Source organism: Eptatretus burgeri, chromosome 3 (assembly GCF_056783735.1).
Source record: "Eptatretus burgeri isolate ZD-2024b chromosome 3, Ebu_testis_v1, whole genome shotgun sequence".
NCBI lineage: Eukaryota > Metazoa > Chordata > Myxini > Myxiniformes > Myxinidae > Eptatretus > Eptatretus burgeri.
This window is the reverse complement of record NC_140963.1, coordinates 28,677,607-28,701,505: the sequence shown is the minus strand read 5'-3', so window position 1 is coordinate 28,701,505 and position 23,899 is coordinate 28,677,607. Positions and strand designations below refer to the sequence as shown.

At 42.6% G+C, this 23,899-nt stretch overlaps 1 protein-coding gene across 1 annotated transcript in view; it reads right to left on the bottom strand.

The window, feature by feature from the left end:
- The window catches only part of LOC147029603 (calcitonin gene-related peptide type 1 receptor-like), a 378,533-nt gene that overhangs the window by 41,100 nt on the left and 313,534 nt on the right, over positions 1–23,899 (bottom strand). The window contains exons 7-8 of the mRNA XM_085872782.1: positions 7,453–7,544; positions 3,581–3,707 (exon numbers count right to left, since the gene is read on the bottom strand). Of these exons, the coding sequence (XP_085728908.1) occupies positions 3,581–3,707; positions 7,453–7,544 (219 nt within the window). The remainder of the gene's footprint in view (positions 1–3,580; positions 3,708–7,452; positions 7,545–23,899) is intronic.

Here is a 23,899-nt window from a genome sequence, read left to right as displayed (position 1 = left end):
ACAAGATGGCCAAATGGCCGCCATTTTGTTACTTAAACGTGTCCCCAACCATTTCTCGGACATGCATGGTCTGATTTTCTTCAAACGTGGTGCAATTACAGTACATGATGGCATACACATGCAGCTAACTTTATTTTGTGATCTGGTTAAAGATGGTCAACTGGGAGACTGGCGGCCATTTTAGTTGTCATTAAATATGGGCAAGCCCTTTAACGTCGTACAGCAAAATTCCTAAAACAACAGGGGCTATGACATTTTATGTCTTTTTTCCTTGTTTATAATACATACATATATGTATATATGTATATATGTATGTATATATATATATATATGTATGTATATGTATATATACAGTTTATATATGTATATATACAGTATATATATATATATATATATATATATATACTGTACATATACATATATATGTATATATACAGTATATATATGTATGTATATATACAGTATATATATATATATATATATATATATATATATATGTATATGTATATATACAGTGTATATATACAGTATATATATATATATATATATATATATATATATATATATATATATATGTATATGTATATATACAGTGTATATATATATATATATATATATATATATGTGTATATATATATATATATATATATATATATATATATATATATATATATATATATATATATATATATATATATATATATATATATATATATACAGGTATATATATATGTATATATGTATATATATATATATATATATATATATATATATATATATATATATATATATATATATATATATATATATATATATATACCTATATACAGTACATACATATATATATATATGTATATATATATATATATATATATATGTATATATATTATGTATATAAAATATATGTATATATATACATTTTGTATATAAAATATATGTATATATATATATATATATATATTATGTATATAAAATATATATATATATATATATATATATATATATATATATATATATATTGTATATAAAATATATATATTAAAAAAAAAATATATATATATATATATATATATATATATATATATATATATATGCTGTGCACAGGCACATGTGTGTGTATATAATTAATGTATATTAAAATAATTATTAATTAATATATAATTAATGCACATGTGTGTGTATATTTTCAGTATATATATATATATATATATATATATATATATATATATATATATATATATATATATATATATATATATATATACATATCTGTATATATAATTTTATATGTAATTTATGAATCAATGACTTTGAATGTGTATTTATTTCATACTACACTTATGACTTGTTGGAGGTGCAAATCAGTCATTTGTTAAAATAACCCCTCAGATAATTTTGTAATCGGTTACACGGGTCTTGCCAAAAGCCTTGAATTTTAAGCGCAACCTGTGCATTACCTGTAAGATGATTGCGTCACCACCACCACCTCCGCGCTCCAACGACCACCCCCGACCAACTCTCACCCTCCTTGTACTCATAAAAGCAAACAGGTATTCCCACGTCAAAACGGTGGAATATGTTACGGTTTTACTCCCCTTTCATGCTATCACTGACTTCACAGAAACCCTTCATAATTTTTAGAGAAAATAATCGGAAATAATAACAAACCTGCGTAACCTCTGCAGTAAAAGCGCTGCTTGACAGAAGGGATAATTCTAAATGGTTCTAAAGGGTTTAAAATGGTCATGCAAAAGAGTTCCTAAATTGGCAGCCATCTTTAGAAATTATGGGTGATGTCAGGCGAACTGTCCAACCAATGGGTGAAATTGCATGCACAACTCCTTTTATGGTATAGATTTTTGTCTGAATGATTTTGCTGTTTCAGCAGAAACAGGAAGTTTTTGTTGTGTGCAAAATGTCCTTGCATTTTGGTCTTTGGGCATGGATGCATATTATATGTATTTATAAGACAAGCTTTCTACGACCCAGGTACTTTGGTCTTTAGGTTAAAATAATGTGTTTGGCGGTGTTGTAATGTTTGTATTTTGTTCACCGTTTTAAATTTTTTTTTAGAGAAAATGCATTTCTCAACAGAGAAATAGCAAGAAGTTTCTTGTATGGCCATGCAGTCCAGCCTAAAGGCCTGGTTGCATGTGTATTGATTGGACAGCTTTAGCATGAATTTTGTTCAACAGGTATGTGTTTATCATCGTTGAATTTTTTTTTGTACTTTTAAAAAAAAGACATCTTCTCAAGAGTGCTATGTCGACGTGCTTCATTGAGTGTAGGTCACCATTCTGGCTAAGTGGAGTTGCTTGCCATTTTTCTCTCCTGGACGTAATTGTGTTTTTGCATTTTTTTGGGCAAAAGGCCATGTTCCAAGGTCTGCTTCTCGCCCATTACAGGCAGGATGATGGACTCTCAGTTTCATATTGCCTCATTTCTGGCCTCACTCTTCCCACCCTCTTGTCCTTCCTTGCATATTCTTCCAGCCCATACAAGTCAGATGTGCAACTCAAAAACCCACCTCTAATTACTTCCTCAATGCTAAAATTAACACTCCCCTTTGTTCCTTCTTTCCTCTATTCTCTCATCTGTGGAACTGACTCCCTGTCTTTTGTCTTGTGTGCACCCCCCCCAACCCCATCCTACCTTCCACTATTACAAGTGTGCTGCCCACCAACAACTCATTCTTTCTTCCATACCCAACTCTACTTTCATATTCTTGCACTAACTCCCCAAGCAACTCCTTTCCTTTCTGTTACTGGTCTACTCATGTATGCTGTCTTTCTCTTCTTCGTTCCCTTTAATTGTATTTCAGTTTGTAAAGTTGCTGCCCCTTGTCGCTTTGCTCCTCCGTATGTGCATATTTCAGTCTGTCAACATTACATTCTTCCTCTTTTGTATTCATCACCTGGCTGTGAGTATTGGCTGAGGCTGAGGGCACACAACTGTGCTGCTGATCCAATGTCTCCTGCAGATAAGTGCAGGAATTCGGAATTTGGCCAAGGTGCTGGCGATACATCACCTACCTTTCGCAAACACAGTGGGATCTCGAATGTCGACCAACCAACATTGGCAGACGGGACACACAGTTTAACGTCCATCCAAGTGACGACACACACATTGATGCTTTGCCCAGACCGCGAGACACTAGGATAACAGTTTGTAGCTGAGTCGGGATTCAAAATTCAAACCCAGGCGAGATGGCGCAAAGCTGAGTGTTTGTGTGCCTCGAGGCCATCCTGCGAGCTCCCAATATAAAATATATCAACGATAGCAAGTGCAGCTTGTATGGCCTTAGGACCAAGCTGCATACTGTAGGTGTCTTGCTTTGACAAACTGTTCATAACTTTGAGGGACCAAGCACATTGGTATTCTCACCGAGAATGTGCATGTGCAAAGTTAGCTTTGTCACAATATTATGAATAATTCCATTTTCTTGATAAAAAAAAAAAGCATTTCTCAATAGACACCCCTTGAGGAAGTCAGCTTAAATATTCTACCTTAAACACTGTCCACCTCTCATCCCACCCCCACCCCCAAAGGATTGCTTTTCATCTGGAGAGACCTTCCTCACCGGATCTCTGTTGCGAAAATGTTGGTTGTTGGCGACAGCTGTGAGGGTAATTGTGGTGATTGAAGAGTGCAGAACATATGAACAGAAAAGGTTCTTGTGTAGAGTGACTCGTTGGCAGCCCAAACTCCTGTGAACATGACAACAATCGTTAAATTTTTCAGCAAAATGTTGACATTATTTGCACATATTAGACAGTTCAGGTTTCACACAACTTGAGAGATGCTCCAAGCTGCATTTTAGATTCTCCACAATCACGTGCAGAAAGGGTGTTTGCTTTTGTAACTTGTGACACTCAAATAATACGTTGTGTAGTGTGTCATATTTCACACTAACGAATACAAGATTTCGAACAGAAACAGCCATTTCGAGGAGACATTACGAGCTGGGGTGGGGGAGGGAGGGTTGGAGTGGGGGTTAGATGTGCGAATGATTTTATCCAAGGATTTTGGATTGTATATAGTCATAGACACGTTTATTTTGCTTCATGTAATTTCCTTATTTTGTTTGCTGTATTATAATATAACATACTTGATTCGTTTTTGTCTGCATGCATTGTCTTTTGTCTTGATTTTACCTTTCAGTGACTCAAAAGTAATATCTAAGATGCAGCGAATTCCATTCATTGTTCACTGCATCTACCTGGATCAGATCCCACCTGGAAGTGATTACCCCAAAAGCATATCATCCATTGTTTCTAAACTGTGGTTGGAATTCTTTATTTAAATTGGAGGATGCTCCAACACTTATGGCTGCTGATTTACAGCAGAATTTTTTTTTTTTTTTGAAATCAGCGAGAGGTGCATGCATTGGTGGTCATGCACATCATTTGCAGGACATTTCTGCAATGGCACAACAAAAAGTCCAGGTACCACTGGCCTGGAGTGAGTGGTATTTATGCCTCATAGAAACAACGGTTATTGGACTTAAGTCCACCCCCCTTCAATATCAAGCAGCGTAAAATAATTGAAATTGAAGCTTCAGTCAGGCAGCTCAGCGCCACCGCTGTCAACACACCAGTTTGGGTCGGCAATCCCCTTTCAATCATTGTGCCAAACCAAAACACAAGCCGTCCTTTCCACAAGCAGAGACCACTCTTTAATCACTCAGAGGCAGCATAACATAGCACAGCGTTTGCTGACTAAAGGGGCAGAACACCATACTAGTAGACTAATGTCACCTCCTTAACAACACAACCTAAGTACAGCAGGACTGGCATGGTCCAAGTGAAAGAAAGAAGAAACACATAAACAGGAGCTTGGAATGTGGTGTGTTTGTATCTTTAGTATATAGTCTGCTTCCTGTTTTATCTCTCTGCTCGTATATAGAGAAATGATAAACAATTTTATGAGTGATCGTTGATCGACATCACGGATTTGAAGACTTATTTTGAGAAGTTAAAACAAAAATGCAAATTATGCTCATGTCTTCATCCCATTTATAGTGTAAATTTTTTGTAAATACATGTGCGGAGGTAAATTTGTATGTTTTTGTAAACGTGCTGGGTTTTGTTCTTTTTCTGCAGTAGGCGGATTGAGCTTACACAGAGTAGATCTTTGGTTGCAATTGCAAGGATTCATTGCTCAGAAATCCCTGTGTCACAGTGAGAGAATATAGTTTGGACCATTATTACTAAAGCATGAGTCACATTTGCTCTACGGCTAGGATACGGCGGCCGTACCCCCCTGAATTGACAGAAACATGCGGTGGCCACAGAGTTTCTGAGGTGGCCTCAGGGTGGCCCTACGCCGTATGGCCATCTTTTACAGGCTCCGTGGAATTAAAGCGCAGAGTGAAAACTTTTTTTCATTTCTAGGTTGGTCGTAGCAATTCGACAAGCCGTAGCCATGACGTAGATGTGTTCCACGTCGACCGTACATCGGGCGTACGGTGGGCTTGCGTTATTCGTGCGTTTTCCGTCGGCTCTTATCAATGAAAAATGAATTTTGCCAACCCCCAAAAAATTACGGTGGCCGCACTATTTCCACGTTCACCTTAGGGCCCCCCTGCGGTCACCTTGCGGGCACCTTGAGGCTACCTTGCGTCTGCCTTGAAAATTCTATGGCCGCCGCAGGGACGCCCTAAGTTCACCGTGCGACATCACATCAAAGACCGTACGGCACCCCATCATTTTCGGTCTCCACAATTGCTAAATACCCCGTGCGGCTACCCCAAAAATAAAAACATATATGACTGCTACATTGTGTGGCCGTGGAAATACTGCGGCCGCCCTATAGTTGCTAGTGGCCGCAGATTTTGTAGACCCTGCGACCGCCGAGCCAAATGTGTCTGAAGCATAAGGAACATAATTCTTCCGGGATAATCCATCAGACCTCTGGGATTGTGTTGTATACATCTTGTGACAGCCACTCTTAATTCCGGAAAAAATTGTGGAATGTTTGATCATGTTTTTTTTTCGATTCACCAAGAATGTCACCTGCGTTCCCATTTCCTCCTTTAGCTTCCGCCCCACAATTTACTCCATCCCCATTCCTTCCCTCTACCTTACAAACCACCTTTAAACCCCCCTCCTATTATCTCATTTCAGGACAGTACCTATCACTTCCCTTCCATCCATGAGCACACAAAAACATAATTTGCCCTATTATTGAAAAATGCATTGCCAAAAAGAGTGAAGACCACAATTAGTATCACTTAACCAGAGCAAATCACTTCACCAGACAAGTGCCAGTTAAGGCCTGGTTAAAAGAAGATTTACTGTTTTCCTAAGATAGAGCGGTGATAAAACATAAAACTGTGATGAAATAATTTAATCACACTTTGAGATCATTTATTACCTCCGCCACCGAAGGAGGACGGAGGTTATGTTTTCACCTCTTTCTGTTTGTCTGTCTGTCTGTGAACAGTATATCTCAAGAAGTTTTGTACAGATTCGGATGAAATTTAGTGGAGAGGTTTGGAGAGTGATATGGCCAAAATGTTTAGATTTTGGTGAAGATCTGGATCCGTGAACTGGATACTATAATTTCAAAGTGATTCATCACTTTTGAGAGATAGGGCCAAAAACGACAATATAGCACAATATCTCAAAAAAGTTAAGGACAGATTTGGATGAAACTTGTTGGACAGTTTGGGTGTGTGAAAAGGACAAATCGATTCAATTTTGGTGAAGATCCAAATCCAGATAAGATAATTTAATTTTTTTTAGGTGATTCTTCACCATTGAGAGATGGGGCCAAAAACAATGTATAGCATGATATTTCAAAAAGTTGTGGATGTGTTGTGACAAATTTGGTGGATGAGTGGGTTAGGTGAGAAGAACAAGCCGATTCGATTTTGGTTTCGGTCCAGATCCAGATCTGGCATATCAGTGGGATACAAAACGTAAACTGTTCAGCCTGGCAGAGGTACGTGCTCTACTAAGTGTCGTTCTAGATTTTTAAGTGGTCACAAAGTATTTGCAAACAAAATCATATCATCTGGTTGCATATTATAAATGTAGTGAATGTTCGGTATACAACTAACTGAATGAATGCCACATCATTATTCACTCTCATCATCAACAGCAAAATAACTTGCTGCAATAAAAATGGTGAGTTATTTTTTGGTAAAAATAGGAAAAAGAAAAAAAAATTATACTCGTTGTTAAAGAATTACCGGTATGCAGAAAATTAGTTTTCGTTAATGTCCGCCATTGACTTTTTATGAGGCCACAAACTTACTGGTGTTGTAGTAAGTAACATGCGGTCAGTTGGAAGTCGCAAATACTTCGTATCGGTCAACCAATCGCTGCACACAATATACTCAAACGATCACCTAGTTTGTTTGGAGGTGTGAATATGAAACAAATGTATCTATTGCATTTCAATGTGATATCGATCACGTGATCCTAAAGTAGGATGTGTAAAACTCACCGGAAGTGGATGAATATGATCAGCGAAATGAAAAGAGATATAATCGAGAGCGAGTGACCAATGACAGCCAGATAATACAAATGAATAGCCATCTGCAAGACAAGAAAACACACAAGCTCCTGAAATATGACAAACAACCATGCCACAAATAATTCCCAGTGGTGAAGAGAAGTTAAATTTATCTTATATTATCATAAAGATGATGTACCATGAAAAAACTAAGATCGATATTGGATTTTATTTTAAAGACTTCAATCCCATGCAGTTTTGTTCGCCCAGGTGGAGTGGACCGGAACGGTACTCTGACACATCAACCTATCCGAGGCAGAGCTTGGCTCCACAACAGTTTTAAAAAACAATAAAAATAAGTCCCACTTTCACCATCGGTTGAGTTATTGTGCTTTCATCAGTTTCGTTACTAAATATTTGGGGTCAAAGCTTGTCCCAAAGTTTAGGTATGTTGATATGTTGGAATCTTTGTCTCGGGAGCAGTATTATAACAATACAGGTTAGAGGAAACACAGACCCGTATGACTTGACGAATACTGCATGGTCCAGAAGCAAGACAAACTTCCAACCAATTTATATCCAGATATGGCTAATTATCTTAAACTTACAAAAAGTATTTACACCCTGGAGAACGTGAAGGCATGGAAAACTTTGGATGCTTCCAAACAGCTGACGTCTGGGTGGATCAGTGATGTGGCTGTTGTTGTGAAAAATCTGAATACCCATCACATTGTATGAGCAAGGGTAGGCCGAAAATACATCAATGACAGACTCGTGTTGGCAGAGCAGACAAGCATGACATTATACAGTATACGTCAACATCGTGGATACCTGCTCCGCCATATACTTCAACACTCTCGGATGTTTATCCAGCCCCAAAGCTTTATCTTCTTACGTCAACTCCAAGAAAGACACCAACTAAAGTGAAAAACAACGAAATAACTAATACCGGCAGACAGATGCCCGGCTTAATGTCCATCCGAGGGATGACACACACATTGATGAATCTCCCTGCCGACGAAACACCGGGGTGACAATTTATAGCAAAACCAGGCTAGACACGTCGGAGGGGAGTGTACGTACTGTACTTCTAGTCCATCCTGTCAGCCCTTTCCTGGTACTCCTAAAGGCCCTGTCACACCTTGATGTTTTAGCCAGCATATGGCAAGGTATCAAAATGTATGTAAAACGTTGGCGTACACTGAACTATTGATGTTTTTTTTCAGTTTTTTGGCGTATTCATCACGAGTTGGACGTATGCATAACGTATTAGTAACGTACACATAACGTTTCGATAAGTTATAGATAACTTCAAAGGGCGGAGGAACTCCTTGTGATCCAACGGCCATCCATATCTAGTGCCCAACTGTGTCTGCGGACGTCCTCCTGCAGTTGGGTCACTTCTTATTAGGAGGTTGGTGGCAGGATTTGCACTCCGACCACCGTAAAACCCTTCATTCCACAAAACGCAAAAACGCAAAAAAATCTGAAAACCCACTCCGTGGGAGTACCTCCTGTGCAGCTTCCCTTCGCAGGGCAGCTCACCGGATGACGGGATTGGGGCAAAGCCTTCGGGACCCCCAATCTTTGATAGGAGGGAAACCACGGGGTAACATCCCTGGGTCAGATTGCGGGAGAGTGTGTCGGAGTGGTGCTGAGGTGTCGTCCACCAGACGGCGGTCTCCTTGGGTTAACCTGAGGCGGTCCCTTCGGGTGGGTGCCTGGAATGTCCTATCCCTAAGAGAGGATGATCAACTGTCTCTGTTATCATCTGAGCTCAAGCGTTTGGACATCGGGATTGCAGCTCTCTCTGAGGTTCGGAGACCGGATTGCGGCGAGATAATGGTGGGTGGTTACACCTACTATTGGTCTGGTCGCTCTGATGGTTACCATACCCAAGGAGTTGCTGTAGCTGTGTCCAATAAGCTGACCCCAATGATAATTGAGGTAACACCGGTCAACGAGCGTATTATGAGATTAAGGATTCGTCACTCCTTAGGTGTCATTTCCCTGGTCTCTGTTTATGCTCCGACTGAGGCGAGTGATCTCACCGTGAAGGATGCATTCTACGCCACACTCGAGTCTGTGGTTGATCAGTGCCCCAGACGAGATACACTTCTAGTCTTGGGGGATTTCAATGCATCGACTGGAACTGATAGGGATGGTTATGAGGTGTGTGTTGGTCCCCATGGGTCAGGAACTATGAACCAGAATAGCACTAAGTTCCTTGACTTTGCAAGAAGTCATGGACTTAGGGTGGCTGGTTCATGGTTTCAGCGCCCACAAGCTCAACGCTGGACTTGGTATTCCAACGCTGGCGGTGTGGCAAAGGAGATTGACCATGTCCTCATTGACGGTCGTTGGAGGATGATCCAGAACTGCAGGGTCTACCGGAGTGCTCAGTTCCTCAATACTGACCACAGGCTTGTTGTAGCAACTCTAAAGCTGCACCTTAAATCCTGGAGAATGGTACCATCCCAGCCGAGGCTGGGTGTTGCCAAGCTCAGGGATGAGAGAGTAGCTGAGGAGTTTGCGAACAGGCTGAGTGGACACTTGGGGCGTCTGGGTGCTTTGGGGGGTCCTGAAGAGTTGTGGAGCGCCTTCAAGACCACCGTCCTTGATGTTGCCGTGGATGCCTTGGAGCTCACCGCAGGGCAAAGAAGAATTTTGTCTCTCAAGGGACACTGGATACCATAGACCAGAGTCGCAGGGCCAGGCTGAATGGCAGAGCTGAGCTGTTCAGGGAGCTGAGGCGTAAAACTGTACGTGCACTGAGGGTGGAAAAGGAGGCCTATGTGCGAGGAATCTGTGAGGGGGTAGAGCATCACCTGTGGACAGGTGATTCTCGTCCCGCTTACAGGGGAATTCGCGCATTACGTTCATCCAAGCCCATCCCTCGGAGCACTACAGTTCGAGCAGAGAGTGGTAGGCTCTTGACAGAGGAGTCTGAAGTGAAGGCCCGCTGGGCCGGTTACTTTGAGCGGTTGTACCAGGCTGATCCCCCAACTGTCGAGTTGGACGTCAAGGGTGTTACAATCCCTGTTGCTGACCCTCGAATCAACTGTGGTCCACCTACGCTTGTGGAAACACGGGCTGCGGTGAACCAGTTGAAACGGGGCAAAGCTCCAGGGATCTGTGGCATCCATGCCGAACTTCTCAAGGCTGGTGGAAATGCTGCACTCGTGTCGTTGCATGCAGTTTTGTGCTCTGCCTGGAACACAGGCATCATCCCAACTGACTGGAAGAGGGGCCTTGTTGTCCCTCTCTGGAAAGGGAAGGGTGATCGCCAAGACTGCAACAACTACCGAGGGGTGACGCTGCTCTCAGTGCCGGGCAAGGTCTTTGCTCGGATAATTCTCGATAGGGTTCGCCACCATCTGCTTGAGCACCAGCGTCCAGAGCAGTCAGGCTTTACACCAAAGAGGTCAACGATTGACCGTATCCTTGCACTTCGTGTCCTCACCGAACGCAGACGAGAGTTTCGGCAGGGGCTGCTTGCAGCCTATGTTGATCTCTGTAAAGCGTTCGATTCAGTGAATCGGGATGTCCTCTGGAGGATTCTTGGTCTTCGTGGGGTGCCACCAAAACTGATCGATCTGATGTCTGAACTCTACTCTGGTACTGAGAGTGCTGTGAAGTGTGGTGGTACCATCTCTGACTTATTTCCAGTTGTTACTGGAGTTCGTCAGGGGTGTGTACTGGCCCCCACACTTTTCAGCACTTGTATGGACTGGATTCTAGGGAGGATGTCGGAGAGATCAAGTTGCGGTGCGTCATTTGGGAATGTCAAGATCTCGGACCTTGACTTTGCAGATGATGCAGTCATCTTTGCGGAGACTTTAGACATCCTCTTGGGGGCCCTCGAGGTGCTGAATGAGGAGTCGGAGCCGTTGGGATTACGGGTTTCTTGGGTAAAAACTAAGATCCAGGCTTTCGGTGACATCTTGGATGCTGCTGTCCTGTCTGTGTCTGTTTGTGGTGAGGATGTTGAGGTCGTGGAGAGATTCACTTACCTTGGCAGTGATATTCATGTCTCTGCTGGCTGCGAGTCAGAGGTCAATAGACGTCTGGGTCGGGCCTGGGGAGTCATGGATTCACTGGATCATGGGGTGTGGCGCTGCCGGTACCTGTGCGGGAGGACGAAAGTCCGAGTCTTCAGGTCCTTGGTACTTCCAGTCTTGCTCTATGGGTGCGAGACTTGGACTCTGACCAAGGATCTGAGACGGAGACTTAATTCCTTTGGTACCAGGTCTCTTCGGAGAATCCTTGGCTATCGCTGGTCGGATTTTGTGTCCAACAAGCGGTTGCTGAGAGAGACTCGGATGAGATTTGTTACCTGCATAGTCCGTGAGCGTCAGTTGCGGCTGTATGGACATGTGGCTCGTTTTCCTGACTCTGATCCTGCTCACCAGATTCTCTCAGCGAGGGAGTCTCATGAGTGGAGGAGGCCATTGGGTCGACCACGTGCCTCATGGTTGCAACAGGTTGACCATCATCTCAAGGAGATGGGGATGGGCCTGGCATCTGCCTGGGGGATGGCCAGACGTAGGCCCCTGGAGTACCGGCGGAAAGTGGACGCAGCGACGTGCTGTTCTGGCACATGCTCCCATACCTGACCTGACCTGATAGATAACTTATACCAACAAATGCTTAGCGTTTTGTCGGTGTTCACAACGTATGCCCAACGATAGTCTAACGTATGCATCACGTGCGGCAGCGTATCGCCGACGATCACGTGGCGTAGCCTATTAAAAGGCTGCCGCTCGACGATTCAAGCCGCTGTCACACCTTGACGTTTTAGCCAGTGTATGCCGACGTATGAAAAATTTGTCTAAAACGCTGGCACACGTTGAATACGTTATGGGTAAGTTTTGTATACGTTAAGAGCACGCTGAAGCGCGCTGGTATACGTCGTAGTACTCTGGCATACGTCGTAGTACGCCGAGTACGTCGACAAATTTTCAGCATGTTGAAAATTTTTCGACGTATGCCAGCTTATGACTCACGTTCCGCATACGCCGGCCATAAGTTGTAGGCACGTTACGCAATCGTTGACACACGTCGACACACGTTACTTGTAAGTTATTCATAAGTCGAAACACGTCGAGGTAATGTTTAGCGTACCCGAAACTTATTTATAACCTACGAGTAACGTGCTTTGAACCTACGAGTAACGTGCTTTGAACCTATGAGTAACGTGCTTTGAACCTATGTGTAACGTATCTCCAACGCATATTGAGGTATGTAGACGTATTTGATTGACATCTTCTGGATGACCACAGAACTTACTGAACGTGTTTCTAACTTACAGCTACCGTATAATGGCGTATCGGCAGCGTTTAGGGGAATTGGTATATAAAAATGGGCTTCACACAGGAGGAACCAGTCAGTGTTTCAGACTCCATGGTTTTTTTTTTCTTGTTTTTTCTTCGGCATGACGGTGATGTTGACACTTCGATTTCTAGTGCGGTTATGATTTAAATCGTTGAGCGTCAGCCTATTAATTATATTATTTGATAACCGCACTAGAAATCGAAGTGTCAACATCACCGTCATACCAAAGAAAAAAAAAAAAGAAAAAAAAAACAACAACTTGGCGTGTTTCGACTTATGAGTAACTTACAAGTAACGTGTGTTGACGTGTGTCAACGATCGCATAACATGTCTACAACTTATGGCCAGCATATGCGTAACGTGTCATATGCTTTTTCAATTTTTTCAACATGTTTCAACATGATAAATTTTCAACATGTTAAAATTTGTCAACGAGCTCGGCGTACGACGACGTATGCCCGCATGCTTCAGCGTGCTCTTAACATATACAAAACTTACCCATAACGTATTCAACGTGTGCCAGCGTTTTAGACAAATTTTTCATATGTCGGCATACGCTGGCTAATTCGTCAAGGTGTGACAAGGCCTTAAATAAAAGAAAATTTATCTTTATTTCAACACATAGTTGGTTTGAGAGTAGACCAACTGATCTGACTTTTTTTTTACAATGGAATTCTGAATTGTGAGATCAAGTGGGTGTGAGTGTTTTTTAGATCCTCGTGGAGGATCTCTAAGTCTTACTCATGTTGTTATTCTTCATCTTCTTCTTGTGGACTTTTTTGTTTCACAGCCTACAGTTATCATCGAAACTTCCTGAAACTTGGTGTAAATATGTAAAAATACCCTGCGCAGACAGTAACCATCTTCGATTTTGAAAATTCCTCCGAGAAAAAAAAGTTATGACGTCAAAATATCTCCTCGAATAGAAATCGCTTAAAAAATTATCACCGAAACGAGGCAAGCTTTTTGAATTCTGTTTGCGGGAATCGAACAGGGCATTAGCAGAGATGAATTCCTGCACATATGATACATCACTATGACATCATATCAATTTTTATGACGTCATTCCTATTTTTTGACATTTTTTATTTCATTTGTTTCACAGCCTACAGTTTTCATCGAAACTTCCTGAAACTTGGCATATATATGTAAAAATACCCTGCGCACACAGTAACCATCTCCGATTTTGAAAAATCATCCTAGAAAAAAAGTTATGATGTCAAAATATCTCCGCGAATGGAAATCGCCTGAAAAAAATTATCTCCGAAACTTGGCAAGCTTTTTGAATTCTCCTTTGCGGGAATCGAACAGGGCATTAGCAGAGATGAATTACCGCACATATGATACATCACTATGACGTCATATCAATTTTTATGACGTCATTCCTATTTTTTGACATTTTTGTTTCACAACCCAGAGTTTTCATCAGATCTTCGTGAAACTTGCCATGTATATGCAGAAAGCCCACTTGCAGGCAGTAACCATCTCCGATTTTGGTGAATATCCAGATCCGGATCCAACTACGAAAAAAATTTAAGCGATTCTTCTCCACTGGGAGATCAGACCAAAAAACGATATATAGCACGGAATCTCAAAAAGTTGTGGACGGATTCGGATGAAATTTTGTGGACAAAACTTGGTGGACACGTTGGGTGTGTGCCAAGGACGATTTGCTTCTATTTTGGTGAAGATCCGAATCCAGATCTGGATACAATGATTATTTAATTTTTAAAGTGATTCTTCACCATTGAAAGATAGCGCCAAAAACGATGTAGTACTGTAGAGCATGATATTTTAAAAATGGAATGGGATTATGAAGAAGAAGAAAAAAATCAAATTAAGAAGAAAAAAAAACGAGGTTCTCATGAAGGTCTTCGTCAGCAGCTTAAACATAGAGACCACAACGTTCCCCTTCCTGTTTTGACTGTGATCAATTCTCACTTGATGAAGAACTGGTTGCCCCACTGTAGTTTGACTGGTATTATCAGACCTCATCTGTGGTGTGTTTCACTGAGACATGGCTTGTTGAAGGGCCTGATTTGTCCTTCAGTGGATTTGAAATGACCCTGGCTGATAGAGATGCACAGATGCCAACCCTCCCGATTTCATCGGGAGGCTTCCGAAAATTCACCCAAACTCCCGCCCTTACGATCACTATCCTTATCCTCCTGAAATTTTGATATTTTTGCACTGTTCACTAATCAGAATGTACTAGTATGAGAATTGAATGAAAAGCATCGTCTGCTACGTATAGCATGTGGTAACTCCATAACGTTCGCTGCTACCAAATTGTACGTAAAAAATTGCAAATTCAAATGAGGAGCAGCGAAACATTGGGTCTGGATCTCGCTTATGCGATCATGCACTGAGATTTAGTGCATGCGGTATGTGTGCAATACAGTGCATGCGGTATGTGTGCAATACAGTGCATGCGGTATGTATGCACAGTGTATATGCATGTGATACGCTCACTGCATGCAGCTGGGCCCCGTACCAGCCCGGCGGTCGCGACCACCGTGCGGTGTTGAACAGCCGCTAGAGTTCTACGAGTCGCGCTGCAGCTGTGGAACATCGACTTCGAAGTTACCGATGCTTCAAGCCCTCGATGTTGATTACGAAATGGCAGAAAAGAAGCTTACGAAGACCAAGAAATGGTCTCAGAAGTACAAGACCGAATACAGTCTCCAATACCCGTGTATTCAAAAGTCTGAAAGAGGAATTCATCATGCGTATTGTACAGTATGCAGCGTTGATATTTCAGTTGAGCACGGAGGTCGCGATGATATTCGGAAGCACGTTGGAAGCAAACGGCACACAGATATTGCAAAGGAGAGATCTTCGAGCACGAGTACCGGTACACTTCTGAATTATTTCACCAAACAAGGGACAAGCGAGGAAGAGGATGTTACCCGAGCGGAACTTCTCTTTAGTGGATTTATTGTGGAACATAACTTGCCCATATCAGTCTCAGATCATGCTGGACCTCTATTTCAAAAGATGTTTCCAGATTCAAAAGTTGCTTCAAAGTATAGATGTGCAAGAACAAAAACTTCAGCAATAATTGGTGAGTTGTCAAATGTTACTGCTTCATCTATTGCCGATATTGCTAGACTCGCTCCATTTAGCCTAGCTCCAGACGGTAGCAATGACAGTGGTGAGGCCCAGCTATATCCTGTCCTGATTTCGTACTATGACAACAGTGCTGGGATTGTGAAGCAAGGTTTGCTAAGTTTGCTTGCGTGCAAACAAGATTCCACTGGAGAAAACATTTTCAAACTGCTTGATCATGAGTTCAGTGACAGGAAAATTCCGTGGGGAAATTGTGTTTCCTTTTGTGCTGATAATGCCTCTGTCATGGTGGGCCAGCACAAAGGAGTCGCTGCTTATATCCACAAACAAAATCCAGAGTGCTACATCATGGGATGCCCTTGCCATATGATGCACAATACGGCCAAGAAGGCGGCTCAGGCCTTACCCATTGAATTAGATGACTTTCTCATCGATATTTACTACTACTTGGACAAAAGTAGTAAACGCGTCAAAGGAGTGAAAGCACTGCAAGAACTCTGTGATGCCCCGACACACAAGATTCTGAAGCATGTCGCAACAAGGTGGCTGTCCCTTGGTCAGTGCCTAGACAGGCTGATTGAACAGTGGGAGCCACTTCGCCTCTTCTTCAAAGAAAAATGCAACCAACTGTAGCCAAGACTCTAACAACGAGCAAGAAGGACGGCACTGTATCTACTGCCAGTACTGGCACTGCAGGATCAAGCACTAGTGGAGCAGCATTCACCACTACCACTGCAGTATCTGCTGCGAAGAAGACAGCAGGGACAGCACCAAAACCAATGCTGAGAGCAGGTAGCATCACCGGCCCTTCATCACGTTCATCTACAAAGCAGATCCCTTCAGAGTCGAGAAAGACTGTGATAGTCCCATCTACAGGCAAAGAAGGACCCAAGTTAAGTTCTGCTTTTGCCAAATCACTTGATAGAAGCTCAGCAAAACCTTCGAATCAGAGGTCTTCTTCCTTGGCTGTACCTACCTCAAGCTCTCTCCTCAAACGTAAAATTGGATCTGGTACTACGGAGTCTGGACCTCTTCTGCTGGCAGTAAACGCAAGTGTGATCGCCCTGCGGCTAAGTGTACTACGAGTTCTACAACTAAAAGCGCATCTTCCTCAAACACTGTGCAGGAATCTAGAGAAAAACGTGTCAACAGGATGTTCTTGTCTCCACAAACAAAACTCTATCGTTTCTTCCTTCGATATGCTAACAAGCTTTTTGAGAAGGGGAATCTTCTGCTCCAAAGAGACGAACCCTGTATTCATCTCCTGCACGGAGAATTGAATGGTCTTCTGAAAGATATCTTCGTACGGTTTTTGAAACCATCGGTGTCATCGGTTGCTCTGGTAAATGTACCCTTCTCTGACAGACATCATCAGAAGAATGATGAGGACCTCATGATTGGGAACGATGCCAAACTGTATATAAGGGAACAAAGGAGTCTCAAGAAATCCACCTTCACTCTGAGTGAGTCAGACATCCAAGGTTTCTTCAGTGCAGTTTGCTCATATTATGTGAAAGCCTGCAATTACATCTTCAAAACCTGGCCGCTCGATGATGAATTAGCCAAGCATGCTCAGGTGCTGGATGTTAAGCTACATCAAGAAGTGGGGTTTGACTGTGTGGAGTTTTTCATCAAGAAATTCCCCTGTCTGTTCAGTGGCGGTGATAGTGACATAGACAGTCTTGAGAGTGAATTCGCTCACTACCAGGCAGACGCCTCCATAGCTACAATTGCTACTGAGACAGTGAGAGTGGATGAGCAGTGGCATCGGATTTCACAGCTCACAGATCCCTGCACTGGTGCCAAGAAGTATCCTAATTTGAGCAAAGTGATGAAGGGAATCTTGGTCATTCCTCATTCGAACGCATCATGTGAGCGGGCACTCAGTCTTGTACGGAAGAATCATACTGAATTTCGTCCCAATTTGAGTGTCAAAACCCTGGAAGCTCTCTTAATTGAAAAACTAGCTCATAGCATCCCTTGCTACCAGAGAGAATACAGCAAAGACATAATCAGAAGGGCGAAAAGAGCCACACCGCTGTCACTCAGCAAAGCTGCCATGGAAAAAGCAAGCAGCAGTAGTACCAGCCAGTAAGGTAAGAAAAATATTGCTTCTTTTGTGCTTTTTGTTAATCTTTGATTGTCCCCGAACTTACTAATATTAACATACATGTAACATTAAAAAGTGCACAATTTTCCCCTTTTTTGTTCAAAAAGTGGGAATTCTTAACATGTTAAATGCTCCAAAATAGGGCTCAGAGGGCACTAGAGAGCGTCTAGAACCCCAGAGCTTCCAGGGCCCTAAGGCGGGCCCTGGACTCCGCCGCAAGGGTCGAGCGCTCCGCGCTCGAAATGTGCGCTTCGCGCACATTATTTGGTGTCGGTTGCAAATCCTCCCTAATTCTGATTTCCAAAAGTTGGCATCTCTGGAGATGTGTCATCGGGTAAGGCCAAAGGTGGTGGGATATGTACTGTATCCTGGTGAATTTGAATTGGGCCAAAGATTTTATTGTATGTAAACGGTATTGTTTTAAGGACGGGGAGGGATTGATAGTGTCTTTCTGACACTACTACCTGCCACGGGAACTTGGTCAGTGCACTATTATTCTGGAGTACATACCAGGGCTGGACTTAAAGTGTGCATTGGAACGAATCGCCAAAAGTTACAATAGGGTGACCGCCTGTTCAGTGGATCAATCTATCCTGATTATTGGGTACCTCAATAGATATGACCTCGCTCAGGCACTCCCAAAGTACGTGAATGTTGCTACCTGTAGCGAAGGGATGTTGGACAAATGTTGTGGCAGCATTGAACAAGCTTATGCGGTGAAGTGTGCTACTGCGATTGGGTGATCAGACTAAAAGGTGGTCCATCTCTTGCCTATAAGTACAGCCAAAAGTTGAAAAGAATACCGGTTCTCTGTAAGAGGGTTAAAACGAGAACAGCGGAGGATAGCAAACATTTTAAGGGCTGTTTCCAATGCACAGACTGGGATGTATTTTTAAACTCCTGTGTGGACCCCAATTAACTTACTGAGATGATCACAGATTACATGAAGTGCTGCGCCAACCTTGTGACCACAGAGCGAACCATACGCATGTTTGCCAATAACAAAGCTTGGGTTACCGCTACAATGAAGGCTCGTTTTATGAAAAAGAAATGTGCATTATTGCAGAGGGATGGCTGTGCCTTTAGGGTTGTAAAGAAAGAACTGTGTTCTGTCATCGCTTAATATAAACAGTCGTACAGGGATAAGATTGAAGAACAACTTACGATACGATGGTGATACTCATAATGCTTGGAGGGGACTCAGAAATACAGTATGATGGACATGAACGAGAAGGTGAAGGATGGTAGATTGCTCATTAACATTCCAAATTCGCGGATGAATTGGATGACTTTTACGGGAGATTTGATGTTCCAGGGAACCAAGTAAAATGGGAAACTTTCTGTGACGATCTGAATACTCAGGTGTATGCCACTCTGGTACTTTGAGAATCCGATGTCATGAAGTGCTTTCAGGGGTTGAGTAAAAGCAAGGCTTGTGATCCTGATGGCATCAAATCTTGTATTTTGAAAGAATGCTGTTTAGAACTTAGTAATGTTTTTACTCAATTGTTTTAATTAGTTTTAACTTCTCAAACTGTTCCTATTTGTTTGAATAAATCCATTATTATTCCCATGCCAAACAATGTTCACCTTAGGCAGCTCAATGATTATAGACCTGTTGCCCTGACCTCTATACCGTGTAAATGTATGGAGTAATGTATTGAGAAGATTATAACATCAGACGTCGCTCCAAAATTGGATCCTTTACAATTTGCTTACAAAGCAAGACGCAGTGTCGAAGATGCATGGCTCAGTTTGCCTCATATAATTACAAGTCACCTTGACAAGAATGGAACCTATATTCATGACTTTGTGTGTTGTTTAGTGATGTCTCGTCAACCTGGTCTCCCATCTCCACTTTCTCCAACATCAACTCATCCTGGGAATTCTTTCAAAGAAACTTACTCTCCCTCATGCACAGATTTATCCCCTGTCGTCTTCAGTTGTCCGACCCTTCCTCCCGCCCTTGGTTCACTGAAGCTTGTGGCGAGGCAGTTGTCCTGAAACAACTTGCCTTTGCCTCATGGAAAGCAAACACCAACTGAGGGTAACTTCAGTTCCTTCCAGAAAGCTCAGAACAAGTGTGTATCTACCCTGAGGAGAGCCAGAAAACAACATCTTTCGAATCTCAAGTCTGAACTCTCAAACCTCTCTCCCTCCTCCAAATCCTGGTGGTGCCTAATCAAATCTGTTTCTAGTGTACGTTCCCCCTCCATCCCCTCCCTTAACTCAAATGGCAGCACTGCTGATACCGCATGTGAAAAGGCTGAAGGCTGAAACTCGGTGTTTGCATCTAAATCTTGTGTCCAAATCCCATCGCTTTCTGTACCCACCTTTCCCAGTTGCACCCAAATGTCCCTGGACTCTGTGTCCTTTTCTCCTGACAAGGTGGAGAGCTTGCTGTCAAACCTCGACTCAGATTCTGCAAACCGGTCCAGATGGCATCAGCCCAAGTGTCCTAAAAACCTGCTCCTCTGCTCTTGCTCACCCTATCTGTTCTATTCACCCTCTCATTTGCTCAACGTCATCTGCCATCTGTTTGGAAATCAGCAAACATCACTGCCCTGCATAAAAAGTGAAAAAACACATCCCTGCAACAACAGACTAACCAGCCTTCTCCTAATCATCAGCTTGGTTATGGAATCCATCATCACTTCAGACATTAAATCCTTCCTCTTCTCCAATAGCTTGATTTCCCATCATCAATTTGGTTTCAGTCCAGGTCACTCTACCCTGAATGTGCTGCTTCTGCTCTCCCAACAATGGATGGAGATCCTCAATGCCAGATATGAAATCAGAGCCATATCCCCAGACATATCACATGCTTTTGACACGGTCTGGCACCCTGCCCTGCTCACTAAACTCTCTTCCTTTGTTATCCAAGGCCATCTCCACTCATGGCTCACAGACTTCCTCTCCTGTCACAGACAACATGTGGCCCAAAATGTTGTTCTCTCATCCCCTCTTCCTGTCCAGGCTGGAGTTCCTCAAGGTAGCGTTCTGGGCCCTCTTCTTTTTCTGGTTTTCATCAAAGAGCTCTCCGACTCTCTGGAAAATCCTCTTTATCTCTTTGCTGATGACTCCACCCTCTGCAATACCATCTGTCATCCCTCAGACCAGCAAGCAGCAGCTTCTTTGCTCTCTGCATATCTGGGTAAAATTACACCGGGGCTAACATGTGGAACATGTCTTTCAATCCTGACAAATCTCACATTCTCATGATGTCTCTCTGAAAGGACCATTTGGAACCCCCCTCCCCCCACCCCAACTACTTTCTCAACAATCTGCTGGAAGAAGCCCTTTCATTCAAGCTTCTGGGTCTCACTATTTGCCATGATCTTTCCTGGGAAAGCCATATTTCAAACCTGGCCTCCAAAGCCAGTCACAGACTGAGAATCCTCCGTCGTGCAAAGTCCTTCCTTGGCCCACCTGGGCTCCTGACCACATACAAAGCTTTCATCCACAGCCTGATGGAGTACTGCTCTCACCTCAGTGCTGGTGCTCCTGCCTCTCACCTTTCTCGGCTTCACGCTGTGGAAACCAAGGCTTTTCGGATCATCGGTATCTCCCGTGATGAGGCTGAGACTTTGGGCCTCTCACTCTCTCACCGCAGGCAGGTCGGTGGTCTTTCTGTCTTCTACCTTCTCCTTTCCAGTCTCGCTCCCCCCTGCTCTGTCTGCGATTTGTCCCCCTCACATTTCCACAGGGCGCTCAAGGTCCGACAGCAACCCCCTTCTGGTAAAACTAACAAAATCACGAATCACTGCTCAACTTCACTTTTTTATTCCTCTTTTTTCCCACCTTAGGAATGAACTCACGCACTCTTCAATCCCATTCTTCCCTCCAGACCTTCAAAACAGCCATTCACCACCACCTCTTATCTTCCTCTATCCAAATCCTCAATCTTTACTACCCCCGCTAATCCACCCCAAGCCCACCTCCTTCAAATTCCCTGATTTCCTTCCTGAAAGTCCCTGTAATGTCCATGTTGTATACTCCGTGTTCCCCGCCCCATCCCTCTTCCTTCCACAGATCTCCTCATGTCTCTGTTCTCCACTGTTTTGTCCTTCCCTCTCATGCCCATCTTATCTCATGCCCCCCCCCCCTGCTGTGCCTTGTGTGTTCATTCTCACATGAGCCTCGACAATGTAGACAATAAACAAAAACAAAGCCCTTCACACTGTGCAACCATTTACCTGTCTGAAAGTGTTGATTGACCTGTGCCTGAACCGGCATATCATCCTCTGGGTGGAATTTTTTTTTACTGCACCATCCTTGGCAAGTGAAGTTCAATGTTATCAATCTTGTTTACTGATGTTATAAATCTTGTCTTGAATACTGGTGCTCCACGAGGCTGTGTAATATCACCTCGACTGTTCAGTCTGGGTACCAATGGACGTGTGGCTCTCAAAGAAGTGTGTAACTTTATGAAGTATGTGGATGATACCGCCATTGTTGGTTTTCTTTCCAGTAAATCGTCCTTTGTATCGTATCCCATTGAGATTGACTCATTGAATGAATGGTGTGGGGACTTTTGTCTCACTGAATGTGGGCTAAACGAAAGAGATTTTGGATTTTAGAAAAGGTGACAATCATGAACTTGTAACCATAAATGCTGAAAAGGTGGAAATTGCTAACAAATTAAAATACCTGGACACAATTATTGATAACAGGCTGAGTTTTGATGAAAATCCTGATGCTGCGTTCAAGAAATCAATGGAAAGATTGTATTTTCTCAGGAAGTTGAATTCGTTTGGTGTTCGGTCACATGTGATGTGCATGTTGACCAATTTGTTACTGATCAGCATTTTGTCATTTAATTTAGTTTCTCAGCCAAGTGTTGGCTTAACGGTTAATCTGGCTGGTTTAAGATCATAAGATTTTGAGTTTGAGCCCCTGTTGTGCCGTTAGATAAAATCAGTTGAGTTTACTCAGCCTGTCATCTTTCCGAGGTCGGCGAAATGAGTACCAACTTACTGGAAACAGGGGGCACTGCTTCAGCAGCACAGCTGCACTCCCAATAACGATGCAAGCAGCAGCTGCAGGCTGCATGAGAAATGATAATAAATTTGGTTTCTTGGAATAGTTACTAAATGTATGGAGCGAGTCAAGACTGAGAAAGGTTCATTACACCAGCAATTAAAGTGGGTGCACCTCCATACTCATTATGTTCAGCAGATATTTCCAGATGATTGCGACTAGAGAATGTAGGTTTGTGAACATTTCCTTCATTGGATTGATGACTGTCAAGGTGTGTTACAAAACATTATCTGGTCTGATGAAGCTGTTTTCCATGTTGGTGGTTTCATTACCAGGCATAACTGCCATCACTGATCAGGAAATGGTGCAGAAATGACAGTTGAAAGCAGCCAAAGTTGGCCAAAACTGCTTGTTTCGTGTGAAATGACTTCAACCCAACTCATCGGACTTTCCATCTAGGGTGATCCAATGAAAGGACAGAAATACTTGGAAATGCTTCAAAGCTTTCTTCTTCAAAAAATTCAGAAATGGGTCAAACAGATGATAGATTTTTCTGCAAGGTCGCAGCGCCGCTTTACATTTCTCAATTGAGTTTCATAAATCGGAAGGATACCTACGTTTAACACAGGTGTCCTGATTTAACCCGTGGAAAGTTTTTTTTGTAGGATTGCCAGCAAACCCATGCTAATTTGAACGATTTAGAAGGTCCTATCCACAATGTTTTTGCCGATTTTCCAGAGTTTCTTCGGTGTTCGAAGTTTCCAGAGTTTCTTCGGAAAATGTTTGAAAAAATGAAAAAAATCAGAGTTTCTGTTTCCAGAGTTTCTTCGGAAAATGTTGTCGAAAGATTGTAAAAATGTCCTGAGAATGCAGGAGCTTATGTTGAAATTTGATGTTCACCAATAAATGGCCTTTCAAGGGAAATTTTTTTTGTTCTTTTACCTA